The 25317-nt window shown below is 44.0% G+C and overlaps 3 protein-coding genes and 1 non-coding gene across 7 annotated transcripts in view; 2 read left to right on the forward strand and 2 right to left on the reverse strand.

Annotated features, from left to right (window-relative positions):
• The window catches only part of LOC130166434 (protein piccolo-like), a 58658-nt gene extending 51706 nt beyond the window's left edge, over positions 1 to 6952 (forward strand). For both annotated transcript variants that reach the window (XM_056372039.1, XM_056372038.1), the window contains exons 10-18: positions 1419 to 1485; positions 3258 to 3381; positions 3517 to 3607; positions 4025 to 4130; positions 4290 to 4363; positions 4689 to 4787; positions 5157 to 5273; positions 5476 to 5573; positions 6277 to 6952. In XM_056372039.1, coding sequence (XP_056228014.1) covers positions 1419 to 1485; positions 3258 to 3381; positions 3517 to 3607; positions 4025 to 4130; positions 4290 to 4363; positions 4689 to 4787; positions 5157 to 5273; positions 5476 to 5573; positions 6277 to 6490 — 990 coding nt within the window. In that variant the 3' untranslated portion in view covers positions 6491 to 6952. The remainder of the gene's footprint in view (positions 1 to 1418; positions 1486 to 3257; positions 3382 to 3516; positions 3608 to 4024; positions 4131 to 4289; positions 4364 to 4688; positions 4788 to 5156; positions 5274 to 5475; positions 5574 to 6276) is intronic.
• A 542-nt stretch (positions 6953 to 7494) lies between these two features.
• fgl1 (fibrinogen-like 1) lies at positions 7495 to 18851 on the reverse strand. 3 transcript variants are annotated; one of them, XM_056372044.1, is made up of 7 exons: positions 18367 to 18851; positions 10391 to 10559; positions 9732 to 9891; positions 9372 to 9469; positions 8641 to 8729; positions 7942 to 8147; positions 7495 to 7850 (listed from the first exon to the last, which is right to left on the reverse strand). In XM_056372044.1, the coding sequence occupies exons 2-7, from the start codon at positions 10500 to 10502 to the stop codon at positions 7634 to 7636; spliced, it is 882 nt and encodes a 293-aa protein (XP_056228019.1). In that variant the 5' UTR covers positions 10503 to 10559; positions 18367 to 18851; the 3' UTR covers positions 7495 to 7633. The 3 variants fall into 3 exon arrangements, with proteins under 3 accessions (XP_056228019.1, XP_056228018.1, XP_056228017.1); XM_056372043.1 differs by lacking the exon at positions 18367 to 18851 and adding an exon at positions 12298 to 12858; XM_056372042.1 differs by lacking the exon at positions 18367 to 18851 and adding an exon at positions 11252 to 11798.
• trnar-ucu (transfer RNA arginine (anticodon UCU)) lies at positions 12321 to 12412 on the reverse strand. Its single transcript is given in 2 exon segments — positions 12321 to 12356; positions 12376 to 12412. It is a non-coding gene; the product is annotated as a tRNA-Arg (tRNA).
• On the forward strand, positions 16981 to 24457 carry LOC130166439 (deoxycytidylate deaminase-like). Its single transcript, XM_056372046.1, has 6 exons — positions 16981 to 17128; positions 18957 to 19044; positions 20045 to 20183; positions 20517 to 20633; positions 21989 to 22085; positions 24054 to 24457. Exons 1-6 carry the CDS (start codon positions 16989 to 16991, stop codon positions 24100 to 24102), a joined length of 630 nt encoding a protein of 209 aa, XP_056228021.1. The 5' UTR covers positions 16981 to 16988; the 3' UTR covers positions 24103 to 24457.
• Positions 24458 to 25317: the final 860 nt, after the last annotated feature.

Raw genomic sequence — 25317 nt, forward strand, 5'->3', positions numbered from 1 at the left:
TTTATATAAACTTATATGCACGTGTACTGTGACACGTTAGTTTGAGCTTGTTAGAAACTTTCTCTCAGTGTAAACGGTAAACAGCTGGAGAGGGCAGAGAAATGCAGATGTTCCAGTTCTATGTAAATGACTGAGAGAAGAATAAAGACATAAGGAGAAGAAGGGGGTGCTGAAATAACTCGCATTCCTCCATCATACAGACAGGGGGGAGGAGAAACAGAGGGAGGGAGGAGCGGTAGAGTGAGCAGGCAGTAATACACAGAGGAAGAGAGAGAGAGAAAGTCCCATTCAGGAGGAGCGCAGAGAGAGAGAGGGTGTGTGTGTGTGTATGTGCGTGTGTGTGTGTGTGTGGGTGTGTATATGTGTATCTGTTTGCTGTTTGTGTGGTCCACTTTGAAAAGGAGGGAATCAGAGAAAGAGAGACGGAGAGAGAGAGAAAGAGAGAGAGAGAGAGAGAGAGAGACTGAGGAAACCAGAGAGGTACAAGGTTTTTGAAGTGTGTGTGTGTGGGTGTGTGTGTGTGTCTTTGTTCTCTGAGTCATGGGCTCCACAGCCAGCAAAGCCCACATAAAGCCCAGGACGCCCCACCAGCACCACCGCAAGAGGAAACGCAAGGTGTGTGTTCACTGCTGCAGATGTGTGTCTGTCCTCCTCAGTCAGGACTGTGATCAGGTCTCAGGAGGACTCAGGGATGAGCTAGCTCAGTGTATTTTCCACCTTGTTTGACAGTGTTTTAGCTGCTGGTTGTCGGGTCAGACTCTTGTACCTGGTCCTGCCTCATGTGGATCATGGATGTCACAGGCCTGAACTGCTTCTCCCTCAGCGCTCTGATAGTGTCTCATATTCTCTTCACTTTGTTTCACTCTCTCTGCTCAAAGACAGAAGACAGACAGACACGGATTTTATGAGTTTAAGAAGCAGGAGACACTGATTTCCATTGTAAACTTCGCTGCTCCTGTTGTTGAGCTCTGTGTGTGTGTGTGTGTGTGTGTGTGTGTGTGTGTGTGTATGTGTTGAATGTGTATAGTAGAGGGTGAAATGAATGGAGAACATTTAAAAACAGCTGTACCTGGTCCTGCAGGGACGTCATGTCTCAGGTTTTAGGTTCATTCTTATTCGGAGGCTTCTTCTTCAGGACTGGGTGTTTGCAGTCAGACGGTTTGGTTGATTGTCCATAAACAGGATAGGATCAGTTCTTAACCCGGCCTCATCTGACCTGTAGAAAACTCCTTTGTTGTTAACTATGAAGTCTGAGACTGCAGTCGCCTGTTAGGACTGAAACCACCGCAGCCACTGACAGCTGATCACCACTGTGAGGACAGGAAGTGAAGATGGCAGCTGTATGACGCCAGTGTCCTGAACAGTGAAGGACACAGTACTGTACTGTACTGAAGGTTGAACTCTTCTCTTCTCTGCAGCGTGAGGAGGCCTTGAAGCAGAAGAAGGAGTTGTCTCTGGAGCTGACGAACCTCCGAGATGAGCTGGGTGAGAGACGCCTCCACACACACACACACACACACACACAAACACACACACGCGTCTCCACACACTCCAATAATACCAACTGCCTGTTCATACCCTGCACATTCTCTCCCGCTCCCTCTCTCTCTCTCTCTCTCTCTCGTCTATTTGCATATGACACACTTATCAAGGACAGGGCAACTGCCATTCGAAGTGTGGTATTATTTGTATTGTAAAACTGGTGCAGCTGCAGAGCAGGTGAAGCTCTGCACAGGCTGTAACCTGTCCAACGTCTGTCGCCTGCGCAGCACACCTGTGCTTTTATGAAATGTTCCTGTGGACTAAAGGACTCATAGATTATACATTAACTCAACAAGTCTAATTCTGAGACATGTAGTTGATACGAACAACATGTGTGTACCAGTCTCCATGTTTCAGTTGACAGTGTCTCTGCCAGCTGGTTTGGATCCGAATCAAATCTGGTGCAGACATGACAGGCTGAAAAAGATTTGATGATAATTGAATCATTTAAGCACCTGTCTACTCGTGTTAGTAATTTCACTGATACTGGTAACTAGTTTAATACGTGACGCGCACACACACACACACACACACACACACACACACTCCACTCCAATACACCATAGTAACACACAGGCTCACTGGATAGACATACACATTGTGTTCATATGCACACTGTGTACATAGCAACACGAAGGCATGCCTTTACACACACACACACACACACACACACACACACACACACACACACACACACACACTCAAACTCACACACACACAAGCTCTGATAAAGGAATAAAGAACCAGCCTGTGTCGAAGCTGCTGCTCTCAGCTGTCGCTGGCGTTGTCTCCATCACCACGGTGACGGACACACAAACCTGCACCACAGAGCTCCATTCAGAGGGAAACAGCACCTGTCCCAGCTACAGCCAGCTGTTACCACATGGTTGCGATCATTACAGTCAATGTGCTCAGAGTGGGTTTGGTCCAGTGTAGTTTTACAGTGCTGGCATCTGTATGTCTCTGTCTCTCACAAACATCACTGTGTCAACATGTGTGAAAGCAGTGAGAGGCAGAGATGAGGTGATCCAATCTTTACCTGGATCTTTCCCCAAACCCCAGATCAGACTAGAAGCACTGAAATCAAAATAGCACGTAATGATTGGTGGAGAGAGGGGAGCGTGCATGTGCTTGTGAGAGTGTGAATCAGCCATGAGAGGAATGAGTCCTGCTGCATACTTCAGAGCTGACTTACAGATGTCTTGGGGTTGGATCCATGTCGACCACAGGAGTAATTAGACTGGAATGTGGTTTTCAGGGAATGCTGAAGAACACACACACACACACACATGCACACACACACACACACTCACATATAAATCTGTTACTCATTACCTGTTGAGACAGTGAGTGTTCAGACATGACTCTGATGGTTAAAACAGTAAAACAGCAAATAGTGAAAGCCGTGGCTCAGTGATGGAAAACTGATTGCACAGCTGCTCTCCACTCATTTCACATGAGCCCGCAGAGAGATTATAAACAGCTGATCTGTCCTCCACTTTCAGTGTCAACCTACAGAACTAGAACTAGAACTCTGACCTAACATTCCCTTCTTTTCATCGAAACATGCATCGATGTTTACCTCATTAATTGATTTCATTGAACTTTTCAATGCAGCTGTTTATTGACTGAACTGTAAACTGAAGGTTTACACAGAGCTCTTAGTGAACAGGGATTGTAACCATGTAAACATGTACTCCTCCTGTCTCCTTCAGTCACGTCATCGCAGTGCTGTGAACGTCTGCGGCAGGAGAAGGAGGAGGTGCGTGTCAGCGTGGAGGAGGCTTTGAAGAGGCTGGAGGAGCAGCACAAGGAGGAGCTGGTGCAGCTGGAGGACAGGTGTGTTTTCACCTCTGCTGATGTCATCATAAGCTTGGCACTAGGCCTGGCATAGATGAGATTTAAAAACTATAACCCCCTCAGTGGTACCACGCATGTTGCTGATTGGTGTTTTTGTGTTTCTGTGTGTGACAGACTGAGGAGTTTTTACCAAACTGAGTGGGACAAGGTCCATCAGACGTACCAGGAGGAGGCCGACAAGTGCCGCATGTTGATGGAACAGCAGGTCAGAGCATGCACACACACACACACACACACACACACACACACACACACACACACACACAAACACACACACACACACACACACATTACGCAGCTGCTCATAAAAAAAATCTCTGCAGCATGACTGTGTTTAGCTTTTACATGGGGACATGTGAGCAGAGATAAGATAGGTTACACACAGTTTACACTTTGTTTTCTGCTCTGTGAGTCCGCTGTGGCCCAGAGACTAAAGATCAGAGCTGACACTGTGCGCTACTATAGTAACACAAGATATAGTGCTTCTTCTCATGTGTCTGTTGAGAACAACAGCAGGAGCTAAAGAAGCAGCAGTAACAGTGGTGGTGGATCAGACCTGTGTCTTTGTGTTACTGGGTTTCGGTAAACTCACGCCTGCACACACTGTGTCTGCATCCTTCAGGTGGAGGAGCTGAGGAGCCGACAGGAAGCGGAGAGGAAGAACCAGGAAGTGAGTCACGGCCAGAAAATGGAGTCTCTCAAACAGCAGTATGAGACGTCCATACAAGGTGTGTGGTGCACAAATACACAACGATCACAGCTCAGTGTTTTAAATCTAGACTTTACCACACTGACTGAAGTGACTGATGGCTCTCATTAAATGAGTTGATGCTGATGTGTGTTTGTGTGTGTGTGTGTGTGTGTGTGTGTGTGTGTGTGTGTTGCAGAGCTGAAGAGGATCCAGCAGACAGACCTGCAGAACCTGGAGAAAACACTGACAGAGACTGAAACTTCTCTCTCAGTGAGTCGTTCATCTGTTGTGTTTGTGTGTGTTACTATGTTAGTGTGTTAGTTTCTGTTGGTGTGTGTTAATTGGACTTTTCCAGTTTGCTAGAAAAGATTTTTTCCTCACTAACCACACTTTTTTTTTTCCTGCACTTTGGCTTTAAGGAAAACTTTATCACAGAGTAATGATAATATATGAGGAAGCTGATAAATCATTATCACCACAGTGAAGCAGCAATTTGATGAGTTTATCCGCTACTGTTTTCTGTAACAGTGTTCACTCATTCATGACCTCTGACCTCTGTGTGTGTGTGTGTGTGTGTGTGTCTCCCTCTGACCAGGAGAAAATATCTGAGCTGTCAGCAGAGAAGGAGGCTCTGAATGAGAAGCTGCAGGCGGAGGAAGAGAGGAGGAAGTGGATACAGACCGACAAGAATCTGGTAACACAACACAAATACACTGTCAGAGATGTTGTGAACACAGGTGTGAGTGTAATAGATGCAATGTTGTAATCCCTCCCATCAAATTTGTCTCCACTGATTTCTCCAGTTAAACCATCAAACATGCTTCATCTGTTTTTTTTAGTCATTATCATGAGGTGAAGCTCAGTGTTGGTTTCTCTGTTGAACACCAGCTCCCCCTGCTGGAGTGGAGGAGTCACACATTCTAACTTTGAGCCAACAGCAGTCTGCAGTGTCACTGTCAGACAAAATCTTTGTCTCGTTGTCTGTGCCGCTGCAGTGATCTTCAGCTGCAGAGCTGCGGCAGTGGTCAGTGGTGACTTTGTGTTTGTTGGTGTGTTTGTGCAGAAGGACTCTCACACAGTGTACCTGGAGCAGGAGCTGGAGAGTCTGAAGGTGGTGCTGGAGATCAAGAACAACCAGCTGCACCAGAAGGAGAAGAAGCTGATGGATATGGACAAACTGGTGAGTGTCAGTGCCTCCATCACATGTTGGACCACAGCAGTCCACATGCTGTTTCAGAGGTTTCTCATTCTCTCATAATCGAGGAAATTATATCACGTTATATCACTCACTTTGTGTTGTTTTATTATGGAGCAAAAACCGGTTTGGATGAGTAGGAGACTGTGTGTGTGACTGTCTGTCACTGTGTGTGTGTGTGTCGCAGGTGGACACTAATGTGAAACTGGAGGAGTGTCTCACGAAGGTCCAGCAGGAGAACGAGGACTACAAGGCCAGAATGGACAAACACGCTGCTCTCTCCAAGTATGTACTGCCGCTGACACACACACACACTGTGAGTGTGGGAGGGAGGTGAGGCGTTGGTGTTGCCATCTGTTCCAGTGAATCTGTCTCAGCTTCATGTCTCCATCACACCACTGAGACCTTTAAATCAAAGTACAAAACATGATATTTCCTGCTGTTCAGTGACTATCACTGAATATGGGCATGTAGATTTGTTGAGGCACATCTTGGCATCTTACATGTGCCTACTGATTTTCGTACATGTAGGTTAAACCAAGGCTATAAGAACGGCCTCGCTGAAATTTTCTAGGTGGTGCTGTTGAGCCATTTTGCCACACTTATGTGCAAGACCCATATCACATGTACATTTTCACCAGTCCTGATGCATGTGCAAAGTTTAATGAGTTTTTGAACATGGCAACGCCCTCAAAAAGGCTATTTACTTTTATCAAGGAAAATAATCATTACAGCATTGATCGGGCCCTAGCACTCCTGCACACGGGGGGGGGGGGGGGGGGGGGGTGGGCTCTGTCTCCCCCAGTTACAGCTCTCTCTCTCCCCCCTTAATACCTCTGTCTCCCCAGTTACAGCTCTGTGTCCCCCCTGGTTACAGCTCTCTGTCTCCCCAGTTACAGCTCTCTGTCTCCCCCTGCAGACAGCTCTCTGTCCCCCCCGGTTACAGCTCTCTGTCTCCCCAGTTACAGCTCTCTGTCTCCCCCTGCAGGCAGCTGTCCAACGAACAGGCCATACTCCAACAGACGCTGCAGAAAGAGTCCAAGGTCAACAAGCGTTTGTCCATGGAGAACGAGGAGCTGCTGTGGAAGCTGCACAATGGTGACCTGCTGGCGAGTCCCCGCCGCCTCTCACCCACCTCACCCTTCAACTCACCAAGGAACTCTGCCTCCTTCCCTACAACTGCCCCCTTATCACCCAGATAACCCCACGGGAAACACTATCCTGTCCTCTGACCTCCTCATCACCTTTCGAAGCCTTGGATGGATGAAGATCCACATACAGAGACAGACTTCAGACTTCAGTGTTGTTGGATATGAATCACGTAACAAACTTGTACATTTTGAATGAATTGCATTAAAAGACACTTATTTTGAAAGTGGCAGACATTGCAGTGGCACTGATGCACTTCAGTCTGAGCGTGGGACTGGCCTTGTTCTATCAGTCTCTACCAAACGCCTGCTTCACCAACAAACCCTGTTGTTCTGAAGAAAAGGGAACAGGCACCTCAGGGTCTGTACATAGAGCCTCGCTCTCATTGTGACTGTCCGGACTTTTGTTTTTTATTGTACAGTTTCAGATCATCCTGTTCTTTAGTCCCTCTCTCTGAAGAGGTGGCTGGGAACCTGGCTCACAGTTGTTTGGGTTTGCAGATGTTAAGATCGTCATCTTAACATCTTCAAACCCAAACAACTGGGTTCTCCTTGGTTTAAAGAGGATGTTTGTTCCAAAGAGCGAAGCTCAATCACTGATTACTGATCTGCTGTGGAGGAAGAAGATGAACGTTGTGTCCCTCTGTGTTCACCTGAGGAGCTGACCAGGGGTCAGTGGACACCTGCTCCTCCATGTGACCTCTACCTGAATCTACTCTGTGAATGTAATCACCTTCAGTTCAGACACAGTCTCACAGCTAGATATGCAGTTGACTTAAGAAGGAAGGTGTTGGCCAGGACCGTTTTCACCCTCCTCCCCATTTACTTTTTCCCTAGCAGAGGGATACCCCTCCACCCACCCCCACCCCCACCCACCCCAAACCACCTTGTGCCCTAACAGAAACGAGTCAGAGCTGACGGTGACTGATGAGTTCATACCTGTCTGACAGACACTGGTCCTGTTTCACACTTTGTCCTGAAGAACCTCAGATTTACCCAGAATGCCTCAGTGTACCATGTTCTGTTTTCTTTTGGACAGAATAAATATGACACATGAATAAAGCAGCCATATTTTATTTCACATATTAAAATGAATGCGAAGAAACGCCTGAGTGGGTCACACCGACTTCATCACTTTGTTCTTCAATGGATGTGAACAAAGTCAAACAGGTAAGAAAGTGATGACACGTGTTTCTTTCAGCCAATCAGCTGAGGGCGATCGGCACTGCCTGGCGCCCCCACTGACGGGGGGATGACCGACGGTGAATGCTCCAGGTCAGCGGCTCGTACCATCATCACCACGGATTTGATGGAGTACCACCAACCGTGCCACGTATACCACACCACTCCGTCATTGGTCATGGCTTCGTACGGCCCTTTGTAATAATGACCGTTCAGATTCCCCGAGTCGCACCTGTGAGGAGGAAGTAAAGAGAACAGGTGAAACATCTTGTTTTTCTCCGTCCGTTCAAAGTAACTGAGCAAAGCTGGACTCTGTCTGTTACCTGCTGAACCACCAGCCAGACTTGCTGAGTCTGACACACTGTCTGTCAGTCTCATTGGTCGGCTGATCAAAGGTGCTGAACTTGACCCCGCTTGACCCCAAACCAGGACCGGCCCATTTTTTCCCACCAGGGAAGAGAGTGTGAGCATCAGCCAGAGCGTCCCCTGCGTTCCCAGTGAACTCTTCCAAATGTAACTGGTACTGGTCCTGTAGCGGAGAAAAACAATTAGTGTTTCATCATTACTGCATCACTGACCCCCACACCCACCCCACCACATCTGACTGATGGAGGGAAAACAGGGACTGATGGAGAAAAGAGAGAGGGTTTGATTGAAAGAAGAGAGAGAAGGACTGATGGAGAAGAGCAGTGAGGAGTAGAGGAGGACAAGAAGAGAAGGACACAGAGTGGAAACATCTGGCAGACCTGTAGTCAGACATCCTTGCAGCTGTTTCCATAGTAAGGGTCATGAAATACAAAGAACACACATAGTCTAAATAAGGCCACTAGAGTTATGGGAAAGGAGGAGAGGGACAGTCACAACTTTTTTTTTGTCATTGAACTAAATAAAGCTCAAACAGATGAACTAAAGAGAAGCAGAGATCACTTGATGAATTTTATTGAAGGAATCAGCTTGATTTTGCTCTGACTCTGGAAACAGACCACGAGTCTCAGTGACATGTCAACATGTCTCTGTTTTACCTTCTCATCGTCCACCTTGAAGTTCTTGTACTCTGCGTAGCGCTGATTCCCCTCAAAATCCTCCATGTTAATCCGCAAATCGTAGTTTCCTAGAAGACAAAGGCCCTGTTCAGACCTCGTGTTAACATGCGTCTTCAGTGATCTGATCACAGGTGGTCAGCCTGTCTCCACGTGTGTCTCCAGGGACCACTTGTGATCTCACTTCAAGCTTTATATGTAAAAACATAAGTCATGAGTCATTGTTTTTGGCCAATCAGACAGACAGGTCTGTTGTCAATGTGCCTTTGTGTGTGTGAGTGAGAGAAAGAGAGAGAGAGCGAGCGGGCACAGAGGGGGTGAGAACTCACAGTGAAATCAGGTTTTATCCAGTTGAAATAGTAAAATATTTTGGTTCCATGGTGAAACTGTGTTGGGACTAATCAGACTGAGACAGAGGACGTCAGTAGAGTGGGCGGTCCTTCAGAGCTCGTCAGTCCCAGGACACATTCACGTTCACGCTGCTAAAAGCATGTGGCCCAGACCAGCTCTGAATGTGGTCTGAGTGATCGGATCTTAAATGTGTCTTCAATGCGTCTCGGCTGCGTTCACACCTGAACTTAGAGCTGAGCACTTGTGATCAGGTCACCTGAGACAGATGTTAATACCAGATGTGAACAGGGCCAAGGTTACACACACAACCACTGTGTAACACTAACACACACACACATACACACATATACAGGTATACACACCCTGGGAGGTGAGGTAATGTAGAGGATCGTTGCCCAGCCAGAATTCTCCGTCAGGGGAGTGCAGGTCTCCAAATCCATGCTTGTATTCTACCCATGCTCTGTACAGACACACACACACACACACACACACACACACACACTGATTTCATATTTGTTTGTAAAATCAGATGGTTTATGTGTGTAAAGCTGACACACAGTCACACACAGACACACACACACACACACACACACACACACACACTGATTTCATATTTGTTTGTAAAATCAGGTGGTTTATGTGTGTAAAGCTGACACACACACACACAGTCACACACAGACACAGACAGACACACACACACACACACACACACACACACACACCTGTCGAAGCTCTCCTTGCCGTCTCGCCTCCTCTGGAAGACGGTCCATCCTCCTCCATCGTTCATGTCACAGTAAACAGTAAGTGCAGTGGGAGAACCGTCTGGCCGGATCACATAGAGCCCACTAGCCACGTTACCATCTGCAAACACCTGGGAACAGTCTACACACACACACACACACACCACACACACACACACACACACACAAACACACAGCATCGTGATCCAGGCCTCCAGATGAACGTATGTCATCCTTCAGGATAATATCTGTGCCTTCAGCTGATAAACACAGTGTTCACCACCTGCTCTCTGGCCAGGTCTGACTGCTGCTCAGCAGGTTTATCAGAGCTTTGTGTTAAAAGACCTCCTGCAGTCAAAACAAGGTTCATATGAGCACAGCTGGAAGAACAACACAATGAGCCAAAACAGGCTGAAAGGCTCTGCAGAGCTGTGATAATCCTCTGAGGCTCATTATGTCACAAATGATCCTTTAATCCAATGTTAATAAAAGAAAATATTAATGAGCTTTAACACTGAGGACAGATGGTGAAGTGGGTAGCACAGAGCAGCAGCTGACCGCCAACAGCTCGTCTGACACCCTGTAAACACACAGACACACACTCACAAACATCTGTGTCTCTCATGGACATCTAGCCCCACCTCTGTGCAGGTTCTCGGGGCCCAGGTGTGAGTTGGGTATGTGCTCCAGCTGCTGGGCCTGGCTGTTGTGGAGCTCCTGGATGTAGCGGTGCTGGTCGCTGATCAGGTTCATCAGGTCCTGGACCTCTGCTTCCAGACGGACCACCTTCACCTCACATGGCACGGGGACCTGGACGGAGACAGACCGGATGAGTAAATCCAGGTTACTGTGGACGCAGCCTGCCAGTATACAGCTTACAGCTTAGTTAAAGATGCACAACATTTTACAACTGGACTTTACAGCCTTGCAGCCCTGATGCAAAGAAGAAACATAATGTGACTTTGCTTTGTTGTAAAACTTAATGAACTTTATGCAACAGTTAACCCTCTGAAATTCTCCTTCAGATGAGCAGGAACGTGAAGTGTGTCATAACAAATGAAGGATTTCTTTTCAAAGAGAAAAGAATATATAACAAAAATACAAAGAAATCTACAAACCTTGTAGTTTTAGGTTTAACCAAAACCAAAAGATATGATGGTAAAGGTTTTCTCCCACTGTCTCAGAGGCATGTTTTAATATTGAATTTGAACCAAACCAAACCATCAGGACAGGATCAAAACAAGCAGACTAAGTATCTAGAGCAGACAGAGGAGACAAACAACTATCACAGGCTGAGTCTCACAAACAAACACACATGCAACAGTCCTCACAGACATGAAGATAAATTAACAGCAGAACTCCTTTTTACCAAACAAGTCCCTGACCTGTTCACAGAGAGGTCTGTGTAGTGTAACATTTCTGTTTTGTAAATTAAATATCTCAAAATGTGTTAATAAATCACAGAGTGTATGGTGATGTGCTGAGAGTTAGGAGTTTCTTACAGCAACACATGCAGCCAGGTGAAGAAGGAAAACCACAGATGTCCTCAGCTCATCCATAACAAATGATCCCATCAGTCAGTGTATCAAACTGCTCTGTCTGAGCTGTGTCACTGAGCTTGTCTCTTATGTCCCACGTCTCATCACTGCACTCTCTCACCATGACTCTTTATGGAGATTATTAGACTGTAAACCAGCCTCCATCTAGTGGTTGGAGTGAACAGTCCTTGTCTCCAGTTTGTACCTAACGTCTCCGTCTGAACCTTCGTACGACACACTAACAAGAGTAACTTCACTTATTTCAAACGTTCTGTCTGTAATCCTCACCAACAACTCTATTAACACCTGGATAAACATCTGTTTGTAGAGCGTGAAGTTGTCTTTTTTGGCTGCAGTATGGAGATTAATCTATAAATCAATGTATACATAAATAAATAATAGACATAATCAAATCCTTAAATACATACTTGAGTAGTTTAATGCATAATTAAATGAATAACTAAATAAATGTTGGTCAAACAATAAATGTCTACAACATACCTATAAATACACTTTGTGCGAGTAGGTGACTGAATCAGTCCTGCCTCACAGTGAGATCAGTAACATCACTGACAAACAGACAGAAATTAATAATGTAAAAATACAGAAATTAATAAATGTCTAATAAATAAATAAATAAATAAATGTCTTTAAGTTATCTATTTTACTAATAGGCAGCATCTATTCATTTAATTTGTCATTTTCTTGTTTATGTTAGTGTTTAATTGTTGTTTTATTTATCAATGAAAATATTTTATGAACTGACTATTAATTCAGTTCAGAACTTATTTCAGCATTATATTTGTATTTATTGAAACATTAAATGATAGTGTGTCATGTGTGTGAAGCATAGATGGTGTGAAGTCACATAGCACCCTATAAAGCAAAACAGAGGGAGAGCGAAACTTACGTCTGCTACTTAAACCATGATTTAAAACAAATCACTGTGATACACGAGTTAACTGGTTTAATGTTACAGAATCACACACCACACATGACCATGTACTCACGCCGGCAAACTGTACAAAAAATGCGACTCCGGTGGGACTCGAACCCACAACCTTTGAATCACTCCTCAGGAGCCAGACTAGAAGTCCAATGCGCTATCCATTGCGCCACGGAGCCACCTGTTGAACACCCGTGAGTTACAGATCAAGAGCTTCTGTGAGATTGTATGACGTCGTGGGGAAACGTGTGTCACACTTATGTACAGACAAATCTGTGAACGACTATTGAGGCAATAAGAACCACGTAACTGACTGAGGAGCCACATCCTTCTGCAGTCTCGTTCTGTTCGGGACTGGTCACGTTGTTTGTCTTGGATGCTTTCTGTGGTACTGAAAGGTTTAGGGTAATGCTAACATCGCTGCGGTCTGTATTGCAGAAGGAGCTCTCCCCCTGGGTGGGCTACTCTCTTCTCCTTGTTCCTGTTTACCCTTACGTAGGATATCGGCCTTAAAGACGGTGTCGAGCTGATGTTAGTTTTCCATTTCTGTATCTAGAAGCTGCCATGAGTGTATTATAAGACCGGGAGCTACAGATCCTCAGTGGCCATCTTATTTGCCCAGCAGTCTTAAAGCGAGTTCACAAAAACCCAACAATACTTCCGGTTTGGTTGTGCGATCCTTCAAAATAAAAGCCGAGCGTTAGCGCGGTAACTGTCGCGCTTTTACTGCCAGAATAACAGACAGTTCATTCAATTGACTAAAAGGACGCAAGGACTACAGGACTCAAGTGAATGTACTTAGTTACTGTCCACCCCAGCTGTTTTATGGTTATCTCTATTGTGATGGAAATCTGAAAATGAAAAGTTGACAAAATGATCAAGTTGTCTCTGTATATTAGTCACAACAGAGTGCAATTGCAGACTGATAACGAACAAAGAGTGTACATGAACTTTACAGAAAAAAGAAATAAGGAGGCAGGGTCAGGATTTGTGTGTGTGAACAATTCTGGGTGCCATCCTAACTGCCAACAACAAGCAGCTGCGTGTTCTGGGACTAACTACTCCCTAGTTGGTAAAGGCAGTACCTAGATAAGGAGCATACATGTGAGAATAGATTCACCTTCAGGGTTATACAATGCCAGGAAATATAAAGTTCAAACCAGGTAACATAAAGAGCAGAATGTGATTTTTCTATTACACTATCTAAGGGAAAGCAATTTATTTGATGTCCTCCTTCTGGCAGCTCTTGTTTTTTTTACATATGGACACAGACGCTATAGTTTTCATTTCCAGGTGGCGATATTCACCTTTTAGAAGCTAGAGAATGTGTTTGGTGAAGCCCACGAGGCTGTAGCACACCTAGCCTCTAGGGGCCCTCCCCTCAGGGTTGCCAATGACGTGGAGACGCTCCTGGTAGAATGACACTTGACTCCAGATGACATAGGGCGATTATTCACCTTATATGCATCAACAATCACATCTACAACCCAATGGGACAGGCGCTGCTTGGAAACAGCACGAGCTCGTCTGGGGCCATCATAACAAACAAAGAGCTGTTCAGACTGCCTTACAAGTGCAGTAGCATCAACATAGGCTCTAAGGACCCTTACTGGGCATAGCAACCTTGACTTCTCCCTTTCCCCGATGCGGGATCAAACTGTATCAACTGAATAGGCTTGTTGAGGTGTAAGTGTGGCAGCACCTTAGGGAGAAATGCTGTAATTGGCCACAAAGTGACACCCGAGCCATCTGGGTTCCACCTTAGACATGATTCACTCACTAACAGAGTGTGCAGTTCACTCACACACTTGGCTGAAGAAATGGCAAGGTGGAACACCGCGTTAACAGACACCCACTTCAGCTCCGCCTGTGCCAAGGGCTCAAAAGGAGTCGAGCATAGAGCATCCAACACCAGGGGCAGGTCCCAGACCGGAGCTCATGCAGCACTTGGGGGACACACCCTCTGAGCCCCTATAAAGAAAAGGGACTCCATACTGTGGCTCCCCACTGTATCATTTTTAACCCAAGCATACCAACATGAAATAGCAGCCTCATATACCCTTAATTAAGAGGGAGAACAAACCTCATCCAGGAGGGACTGCAGAAACTCCAAAATGATAGGAACAATGCAATGCGCTGGGTCCTTATGGCAAGCCGGTTTAACATTTAATGGCTAAATTTGACTATCCGGAATTAACATTACAGATATATAAGATATATATAAATACATTTTGACTATTCAAAATGACAGTTAGAGATATCTATAATTTACTTTTGCAATGGTAATTGCAATGATGTCACTGAAAATGATATTCAAGTCGTGACACATCTATAATGACAATTGTAGATAACTGTAATAACTTTAACTAGGCAGAATTAAAGTTAATGATATTGCAAAAGTCATTTTGACTCATCAGAATTGTTGTGCATGGCGTTGTTCATTCGAGGCTTCCCATTGGATACTGGCCCAAATGAACTGGACGAAGAGAGAGGAGGCTTTCCATTGGATATTCGCCACGCAAACAAATCATTTGAACAGTGTTATCAGAAGAAATGCAGTTGCTGTTGTGGATAAGATAATTAGAAAATGCCATGAAATAGAACAAGCTCATAATCAAGGACTTTGTGGGGAACGATAGCTTCATTCACTTGAGAGTTGTTCTAGAAATGTATGTCGCATTGAACATTTATTGTCTCTGGACACACGATTGCAAGCCGCTCCCTCCTACAGCAAACCCCTCCTCCTACTTGCTATAACTTCAGGTAGGCATCACCTAGACTGCAGTCATTTGATACTCCGCCAATGAAGTCACATGACTTGATATTCAAATTGACTGTCAGGCGCAGTCAGCCGAAGTTAAACCCGAACGCACCTTTGTCACATTCAGCCATTTAGTAACCACACAACCCTCAGTCCGGAGAAAAGCAGAAAAAGCTCCAGTCTGGAAAATATGGAAGAAAGTCAGCCGCAGAGGCCTGATCATCTGAACCCAGCAACTAGTTTCAATTTTCCATTTACATTTGATATGAGAGACACGTCCTCGTTCAGAGGAAGTAAAGACAGGCGATGAGACGGACACGAACAACTCCTCTGTACCGCATGCTGCTAGATTTCTCCAGCGTTTGTGAAGTTGCCGCATTAATTTTCCGTTCAGTCATTTAATAATTCATATTTAAAACACCAGACTGACTGAATCTGCTCCATCTCATCCTGTCACCATGTCTGCTAAATTAAATCGTTATTTCATGAAAACAAGTGTACCTGGTTCCACATAAAGCTCGCTTGTTGAATGACAGGTGTGGGTTGTTTTTGTGTGTGAATGAGACAGTCAGGGGTCGACAGTAACGAAGTACATTTACTTGAGTACTGTACTTATATATAGTACATTTTCCAGTATCTGTTCTATACTGGAGTATCTTTTTATTTTTTAGAAACTTCTGACTTTTACTCCACTAAAAAGACCAATATTGTACTTTTGACTCCATTACATTTCTATGAAGTACTCTTGCTTTGAAGCAGAGCTTTTAGTCAGTGAATTTATTTCATAATGTGATCGGCCAACTTAGTCGTTTAAATTTATTAAGGCTTAAATTTCCTCACAATTGAGGGCGAGGCCACCAAGGCAGTTCTGGCACTGGTGCAGAACCAGTGCCAAAGTTGGAACCAGTTTTTCTTGTTTCGGCAAACCAAGAACTGGCCCCTGGCCAGGAAAACTATTTCCATGTTGGCACCAACACTCCACTGGTCTAGTACAAAGAACTGCTTATGTCAGGGGCTGGGGGGGGGGGGGGTTATCTGTGTATCATATTCTACAGTCTTTTTATTCTACAGGTTCTTCAGTCAGTCAGCAGGTTGTTTCAGAGAACCATTTGCATTTTAATGTTGACAACCAAAGTAGAACCAAAATAACAGTTTGATACATGACACTACACTTTTTGATTTGGTAGTTTAGGACTGTCTCTCGCCCACAAATGATCCAGAATGACCTTCGCAACTCTGCAAAGACTCGCTCAGGACCAGGATGATGCAGATCACTATAGTACTTCTGAATCAGCAGGCGGGCAACTGGATGTGAAGCATCACCAACAACAGGGTGCAAGGTCATGAGTCGTCTAGACCTTCTAAACGTCTGAGCCGACCACCCACTCTTATGAGCCCAGAGGACTTGTCTTTTTCAGGAGCTAACGTGAGCGAGCGTCTCCCAGATGACACAGATTTTCCTGCTTCTAGTAGTTTGTAGTCCTCAGAAAATGACTGTTGTTGAGCTCACTGAAGAACTATAATTTCTGCTTGATGATACTCCTCGGCGTTTGGTGTAGCACTGGAGGAGGTCAATACAATACAAACACTGCAGAACTCAATGTCCACAAACGTAGCTGTCACAGAACCCAGGTATTTTCATTAAGTACATCACTGTCCCAGATATTTGATTTGAAAAAGATAAAATTAATCAAAAGGATTTGTTTTTAAAGATTTAATTTAAATGATAATGAATGCCATTGAACGTTTAGCATACTGTATACTGAACACACAATGAGGAGCCCAAGGTCTGCAACAGGCCCCCCATTTGACTTCAGGTGTCTCCAGGACACTTGCTAACTTCCTTAAAGCCAGCTGATGAGGTTGGCCAGATTTACCGTAGAGAGCTTTCATTGTGTCAGTATAAGGGGTTGGTGAATTCAGGTAGGCATCACCTAGACTACAGTCATTTGATACTCCGCCCATGAAGTCACATGACTTGATAGTCAAAATAAATGTCAGGCGCAGTCAGCCCAAGTCAAACTCGAACGCACCTTTGTCACATTCAGCCATTCAGTAACCACACAACCCTCAGTCCGGAGAAAAGCAGAAAAACCTCCAGTCTGGAAAATATGGAAGAAAGTCAGCAGACCAGGTAACTAGTTTCAATTCTCCATTTACATTCAATATGAGAGACACATCCTCGTTCAGAGGGAGTAAAGACAGGCGATGAAATGGACACGAACAACTCCTCTGTACCACATGCTGCTGGATTTCTCCAGCGTTTGTTTAGTTGCCTCATTAATTTTCCGTTCAGTGATTTAATAATTCATATTTAAAACACCAGACTGAGTGAATTTACTTACATGTACATTTACTTGAGTACTGTACTTATAAATAGTTTATTTTCCAGTATCTGTTCTATACTGGAGTATTTTTTTTTGGAAACTTCTGACTTTTACTCCACTAAAAAGACAAATATTGACTTCACTACATTTCTATGAAATACTCTTGCTTTGAGGCAGAGCTTTTAGTCAGTGAATTTATTTTATAAGGGGCTGGGGGGTGGGGGGGTTATGTGTGTATCATATTCTACGATCTCTTTATTCTACAGGTTCTTCAGTCAGTCAGCAGGTTGTTTCAAAGAACCATTTGCATTTTAACGTTGACAACCAAAGTAGAGCCAAAATAACAGCTTGATACACTACACTCCTTGTACTGACACTACACTGTGTCAGTATAAGGGGTTGGTGAATTCAGGTAGGCATCACCTACTGCAGTCATTTGATACTCCGCCCATGAAGTAACATGACTTGATAGTCAAAATAAATGTCAGGCGCAGTCAGCCGAAGTCAAACTCGAACGCACCTTTGTCACATTCAGCCATTCAGTAACCACACAACCCTCAGTCCGGAGAAAAGCAGAAAAACCTCCAGTCTGGAAAATATGGAAATACACGACACTACACTTTTTGATTTGGTAGTTTAGGACTGTCTCTCGCCCACGAATGATCCAGAATGACCTTCACAACTCTGCAAGGACTCGCTCAGGACCAGGATGATGCAGATCACTATAATACTTCTGAATCAGCAGGAGGGCAAACTTTACCAAACTGAGACAATTTAAGCCATAAACTAAGTGAATGTGGTTGTTATGAGTGGAAGACAGGTTAGTGGACTTCAGTCAGGATGACACACTGCAGGCACACAGATCACAGAATCGATCACTTATCAGATAAATGACTTATCAAATGAAAATTCACTGAAGAAAAGTGTTGCAAATATATAGATTAAAAAACAATTACATTCGAGAACAAAAGCTGACAAGTGACCAATAACTGCCAACCAAAATCACAAAATCAAAATGTCTTGATGTATGAAAACAAAGACTCACCTTTATGTCGTTAATTCAGCTTTCCGACTAACACAACTACATCCTTACGGCGTTTACGTCATCTTAGCAACCATCCTCGTTCCCGTGACACAGCTCAACCGCGCGGGGGAATGCACGTGCACAGCAGTGATGTCATCCAGAAAGAAAATTTTTACAAAGATTAAAAGATTAAGAATATCCAATACAAAGATTAATAACTGACTGTGTTTAGAGCCGGAGGTGTTCTGTCAACAGTTTTACAGGAGTCTCTTTCACTACTGTGGTCTATGGGAAAATTGCTTTTTGGGACGATTTTTTTGCTGCAATACCACGAGTGGCCACTGGGAGAACTGGCTGCAGGGCAGAGCGGTGGCCCCCTATCCTGCTCTTATAACACATCCATGAGGCACACTCATTCAGCGTCAACAGCTTCTTTACACTACTGCTAAGGGGGGCATATGTAATTTCCTGCAGCTAAATAACATGCCCCCTAAATGATACACAGAAAGGAGGTCAGAGCCGTTTATACATGGATGACTGATTTTTCTTTTAGATCACAAAACTTTACATCCTCTATCTTTCTGTGTGTTTCTCTCTATGGGTGTAAACAGAGCGAGAGAAAACTACCTGGGACCTGAGGACTACTTTATGGCTGCTGCCGTTCTGTCAGCCAAAAGAAGCAAAGACCCAAGCACACAGGTGTGTGTGTGTGTGTCTGTGTGTGTGTGTGTGTGTGTGTGTGTGTGTAGGTGTGTGTGCAACTTTTTCTAAGCACATTAAAAGGCTTATTTCTCTCAGATGTTGTTCACATATGTGTTTAAATCCTCATTAGTGAGAACTTTTCCTTTGCCAGGATAATCCCTCCACCTGACAGGTGTTTCATATCAAGATGCCTGTCACAATAAAATGTCGCTTTAAACTTAAAACTTTCAGAAAAACTTTTTTGGGGGGAATATTACAGCAACCAATAAACGGGGTGAAAGTGTCAGCCTGAGCTGCTTCTGGCAGCTGCTGTTTGTCTAACAATAGAATAAACTCAGTTTCTTCACAAGCTTTTCAATGTCCTGATGCTGATGCTGATGCTGCTGCTGCTGATGATGATGATGAGCCAGAATATGAAGTATCTGCACATTTGTGAAACCCCTGCTAAAGTAGAACTTCACAAGATGCTCCACTTTCCTCATTTTAAAGCTTCTGATATTTCCCTCTAAAACAACACAGAGCTTAAAATGACAACTATACTCTCATAATATTATGACTTTATTCTTGTTATATTATGACTTTATTATTGTTAAATTATGACTTTATTCTTGTAATATTATGATTTTATTCTCATATAATTAGGACTTTATTATCATATTATGACTTATTCTAAAAATCCCTCAATATGCTCCTAATACTCTCATAGATTTAAACAGATGTGAACATTTAAGAAACTAAGCTCCCTGTGTGTGTATTGAAAAAATCATTCAGTCAATTTATGAAAAATTAGCATAAAAGCATTTTTTTTTTTTTTTTAAACAGTCATTGCAAGTAAACAAAATAAGAAGATGCTGTTAGAGCAACCTTAGAAACGAGCACAGACCAGCAGTTTGAATGTGTAACATACAGACCACACAGCAAGCAGAATGCCCACACCCTTACTGTGTGAGATACTACTGAAGGTAGTGGCCTGTTCAATCTGTGTCCCTCTCTGCAGGTCGGGGCGTGTATAGTGAACCAGGAGAATAAGATAGTTGGCATTGGTTACAATGGTATGCCCAATCGATGTGATGGCAAGCTGCCATGGGCACGTAATGATGGTAACAAACTCGACCCCGAATCTAAATACCCGTATGGTGAGAATGCATCTGCACACACACTCTTTTCATTTTGGACAATAATCATTCTGGTTTTATCTTTTGAAGAAAAAAAGGTGAATACTCAACAAAATAACAAAGTGCTCTTAGTTTCCTCTACCACACCACAGAAGTCCGTAGTAATCATGTGACATTGTGTGGGAGGTTTTTTGGACTTTCAGGGCATCTGTGTGTGGAGCAAAGACTAATTCATTAGTGGTCCATACTATGCTGCTGAGTTCTCTTCTAAGTGCCATTCTAGTTGAACTTAAAACAAGAAAACATGCAGTGTCTTGTATTGACTGGGGAACATTTCAATGCTCTGTCTCACAGTGTGCCATGCAGAGCTGAATGCCATTATGAACAAGAACAGTGCTGATGTGAAAGGCTGCACCATGTATGTGACTTTGTTCCCCTGCAACGAGTGCGCCAAGCTCATCATCCAGGCAGGTGGGTGTTGACCACACACACACACACACGCATGTATGCACGCACGCACACAAAGTAGGACCAGTGAGCACACACACCCGGAGCAGCGGGTAGCTATGCTCAAAAACATAAAGGGAACACTTCACAGTAGAACACTGAGTCAGTTAAACTTCAGTGATATAAATCTGTCCATCTAGGAAGCACAAGTGATTGTGAATCAGTTTCACCTGCTTTGGTGCAAGTGAAAGTGACAACAGGTGCAATGGAGGCAAAAGCAAGACAACCCCCAAAAAGGGAATGGTTCTACATGTGGTGTCCACAGACAGTTGCTCTCTCCTGATCCTTCCTGACTGATTCTTCTCTAGTTCTGTGTTTTGCTAGTGTCCTTGTCACTACTGGTAGCATGAGGCGGTACCTGCAGCCTGTCAGGTTGCACAGGTAGTCCAGCTCCTCCAGGATGGCACATCCATACCTGCGGTTACAAGAAGTTGGGATTGATGGGGAAGATACCAGGAGACCGGCCGTTACAATAGGAGAGCTGGACGGGGCCGAAGAAGGGCATCGGGATGAAAACCTCAGAGCGATTGTCAGACCTGATGCTGGTGCAGTGGGCTCTGGGTTCCTCCTGCTGCAGGACAATGCCGGGCCTCATGTGGCCAGAGTCTGTAGGCAGTTCCTAAATCTGGTTGAGCACCTACGGGACGTTATGTATCGGCGTATCTGACGCCGCTAAGTACTGCCACAGACTGTCCAGGAGCTCACTGATGCCCTGATCCAGGTCTGGGAGGAGATCCTCCAGGACACCATCTGCCGACTCATCAGGAGCATGTCCAGATGTTGTCAGGAATGCATACAGGCACACAGGGCCATACACACTACTGAGTCACATTATGAGTTGCCTTAATGAAATTGACGCAAATTGGATCAGCCTGTGATTTCAATTTTTCACTTTGATGTTGGGTGTGATTGTGAATCCAGCCCTCAGTGGGTTGATGATTTTGGTTTCCATTGACCGTTGTTGTGTCATTTTGTTCTCAACAAATTATACAATGTCCATCAGGAAAGATTTTCAACTTGAATAGTTTCTTCATCAAGATCCGATGTGTGATTTAAGTGTTCCCCTATTTTTTTGAGCAGTGTATTTAAATTTGGTGGTTCTGGTTGGCCTTAAGTGAAATACCTTCCTCTGAATAAAACATGGAGATGGATTAAGGGGCAGATGTAGCCATACAGATACTCTTCATACTGTCCTCTCCCTTCCCACTGATCATATGCTTCTCCAGGAATGAAGCAGGTCTCTGCTAAGAAGACTAATAACTGTCTTTATTTTTCACTCTTGCCTTCTGTGTCCCTTTGTTATCCCTCTGTCTATCCAGGTATTAAGGAAGTGGTCTATCTTTCTGACAAGTACCATGACACGCCAGATGTGAAGGCCTCCAAAAAAATGCTCAGCCTGGCAGGCGTACAGACGAGGTGAGTAGCTTTTCTCTGGTACACAAAAAGTGTGTTGCTTTCTTCACACAGATTTTCAGGCACTGTTGTTTTTTGATGATGTTGTAATTAACCTCTTTTGTTGCATCAAATATTTCCATCTGTCATCCTCTAGGTATTTCCTTAATTTCTTAATGCTTTTCAAATGGGCTAAGGAGGTACATTTTGTATTCAGCGCAGTTGTAGGTGAACAGAGAAATCAGCATCACTCAGCAAACATCTTTGTCCTGTTGAAATGAGAGGCACACTGACACTGAAGACTTGCAATCAAAGCTTAATTATAACTGAAAATCTTTCTGTACCTCCATTGTAACTTAGCTGAACTATCAAGTCCAAACAACACTACTAAACAGTAGTAGGAAACAACAAGGCAATAGGGTAACAACAGCCTTTCATGGACACAACTCATAGTCGTAGTCAGATGAATGATGAATAAGAGGTGAGCTATGACACAACGCCTCTCTATCTGATCCACCACAGATAACAGTAGCAGTCACCTTTGTTCTGATTGTTTCTCTGATAACTTATGAAGCAGACGTTCAGCAGGTTTTTACCAGCAGCTGAATTATCCACAGAGGTGTCCTCCTCTCCATAACAAACACACCAGGGGATTAAAACCAGTGGAAACCTTTAAAAATCAGGGATTCACAGACGCTCCTCAGTGACGCAGGACAGGATGTCTCCAGCAGCTGGGAGCTGAGCTGTCTCAGCTTACTCAGCTTTTTTCCCTGACATCAAAGGTCAGGTTTTTTTTTTAATGTCATTTTTTGGGCTTTTTAGGCCTTTATTAGAGTAGCAGTGAGAGAGAGAGAGACAGGAAGGTTGGGGGTGAGAGAGAGGGGATGACATGCAGCAAAGGGCCTGGATTTGAATGCAGGCAACTGCAGTAAGGACTGAGTCCTAATGGTACGCGCTCTACCAGGTGAGCCACCAAGGCGCCCCAGGTCTGGCGTCTTGGGCCGAAGCTTAAGCTTATGCTTAAGGTGTTCCACTTCCACTTGCAGGGCGTTTGTCAGCCACCGTAATTTCTGCTGGGAGATGGGTCAAGCGTAAAAAATAGGTGAGACGTCAAATCTCTAGACCATGTGATGCAGCCGTGAGGTGTGAGACGCAGGCCGTGTGTTCCCGGCCTTACACATAGTTGTTAATGTAAAACATTTATTAGTGCAGGTTGAAGAGTAGCTACACCATGGCTAATAATTCTGCTTGTGCTGCTCTCTGCTGATTGCTCTGCCATGCCCTTATCACTCCAGCACTTCACAGTACATCACTGGTACGCCACAGTTGGGCGTGGTCAGCTGTGATGATGGGCGTGGTCAGACACACAGAGGTCGTTGCAACAATGCTTTTCAGGCTCTACCCTGGCTGTGTGAATAGATCAGCTGAAGAAAACACTTAGACAATATCAATATATTATTATGGTCTTTTTTTCTTATCTAATTAACACTCAGTTATCAGTTTACACATGGACCCGTTGGCGCTATGGTTAATCCATGGATCGAAGGGTCGGGTCATAAAAATGAACACTGATTAATAGTTGATGGGTCATGATAAAAAAAAATGACATCCTCTATCCTGGGGACTCAAAGTGCAGTGGGCTCATAATTTTGTGCTATTTGGACACGCGACACATTCAGTATTAATAAACTAACAACTACAGATGATAATGGCAAAGTAAAGAAACATCTGATTCTGGGACAGTTCCTGGAAGGAGTCACAGAGAGAGAAGCGACTACATGTTGGGACAAGTGATGGTTTATGGTTGTCTCACACACACACACACACACTCACACTCACACACACACACACACACACACACACACACACACACACACACACACACACACACACACACACACACACACACACACACACACACACACACACACACACACACACACACACAGTTTTTCCTGTTGACAACTTGTTTTTTCCTCTGTGTCTTGGCAGGGAGTTCACGCCCAAGGAGAGTGAGATTGTCATTCCATTAAATAAATGAATGCTGAACAGCGCAGAACGAATCGGGGAGGCAGAGGAAGACTGACGAGATGCCTGACTGCAATATGTGATGGGTCGAAAGCAAGAATGTTTAAATCCAGAGCCAGCAGATTCTCTTTTAATTATCACTGGTAATACCTTTTATTTTAGATTTCTTTCATTGTGTTAAAAGGCTCTTAAAAACATCTTCCTTTATTGTATCTGTGGAAGATTAGACCACATGCTGTTTCTGTTTGCTGTCACACTGTCTAATACGTTGTTGAGGACAAGCATATAAAACCTAATCATTTGTTCCTAACATGTTCAGAGTTTTCCCATCAATATATACTCAATAAACCACAATGACAAAGTGAAAATGTGTTTTTTGACATTTTTCATAGTTAGATAAAAATCAAAAAATGAAATGTCTCATTCACAGAAGAATTCCGAGTTACTTCAGTACTTTGTAGAAGCAGCAGCAGTTACAGCATCCAGTCTTCTTGGGTCTGTCTCTATAACCTTTGTACACCTGGATTTGGGCAGTTTATCTCATTCTCCCTGATCCTCTCAAAGTCAGTCAGATTACACCTGTGAACAGCCATCCCATAGAACATCTGTCTCTCCACAGATGCTCTATGAGGTTTAAGTCGGGCCTTGGCTGGCCCACTCATACTTGTGTCGTTTCTTACCTGTTTTTTAATGTGTTCCCCTGACTGCAATTCAAGTTTCCCACTTGGGATAATAAAATGAATCTGAAATCTGAAAATCTGAGAGATAAAGTGTGATACATGAGGTCGAGCTGGAGTGACACATTAATGAACACAGCGAACACAGCGTAACTCTTCCAAGTTCTCAGGAACAAGTTATGAATCACCTTATTCACTCTATACTCAATTTAATCTTTATTCCACGTGAGGAAGTAGCTCCCTGTGACTGACACAGACTATTTTAGAGGGAAAAACTCATTTCGAGATAAAGTTGTTTGTAATGTTTTTTTTTAACTTAATTTATACTTGTAATAGCAGCCTGCTCTGTAGTTAAACTCTTCAAACTTATGTCATGGTTATTGTGTTAAGCTACTTCATGGCTACAAGAGTCTGGGTTAGATGTAAGAACAATACACACACACACACACACACCATGAATTACCATGCATATACACATATGAAACCATACTCATTCACATACTATACTGAAAACCTCACACACACAAGTGAAAAGTTTTTACACACACTAC

Source organism: Seriola aureovittata, chromosome 3 (assembly GCF_021018895.1).
Source record: "Seriola aureovittata isolate HTS-2021-v1 ecotype China chromosome 3, ASM2101889v1, whole genome shotgun sequence".
In the NCBI taxonomy this organism is placed as follows: Eukaryota; Metazoa; Chordata; class Actinopteri; order Carangiformes; family Carangidae; genus Seriola; species Seriola aureovittata.

Bases quoted from the DNA above. Each gene is read 5' to 3' on its own strand.
- fgl1 (XM_056372042.1), bottom strand. From the start codon at position 11,323: ATGGGATCATTTGTTATGGATGAGCTGAGGACATCTGTGGTTTTCCTT. The intron at 8,730-9,371 runs GTGTGTATACCT...TTTGTCTTCTAG, and splicing joins ACATTACCTCACCTCCCAGG to GAAACTACGATTTGCGGATT. The intron at 7,851-7,941 runs GTAACAGACAGA...TCCTCCTCACAG, and splicing joins TCTGGCTGGTGGTTCAGCAG to GTGCGACTCGGGGAATCTGA.
- LOC130166439 (XM_056372046.1), top strand. From the start codon at position 16,989: ATGTCAGGCGCAGTCAGCCCAAGTCAAACTCGAACGCACCTTTGTCAC. The intron at 20,634-21,988 runs GTGGGTGTTGAC...CTGTCTATCCAG, and splicing joins CAAGCTCATCATCCAGGCAG to GTATTAAGGAAGTGGTCTAT. The intron at 22,086-24,053 runs GTGAGTAGCTTT...GTGTCTTGGCAG, and splicing joins CTGGCAGGCGTACAGACGAG to GGAGTTCACGCCCAAGGAGA.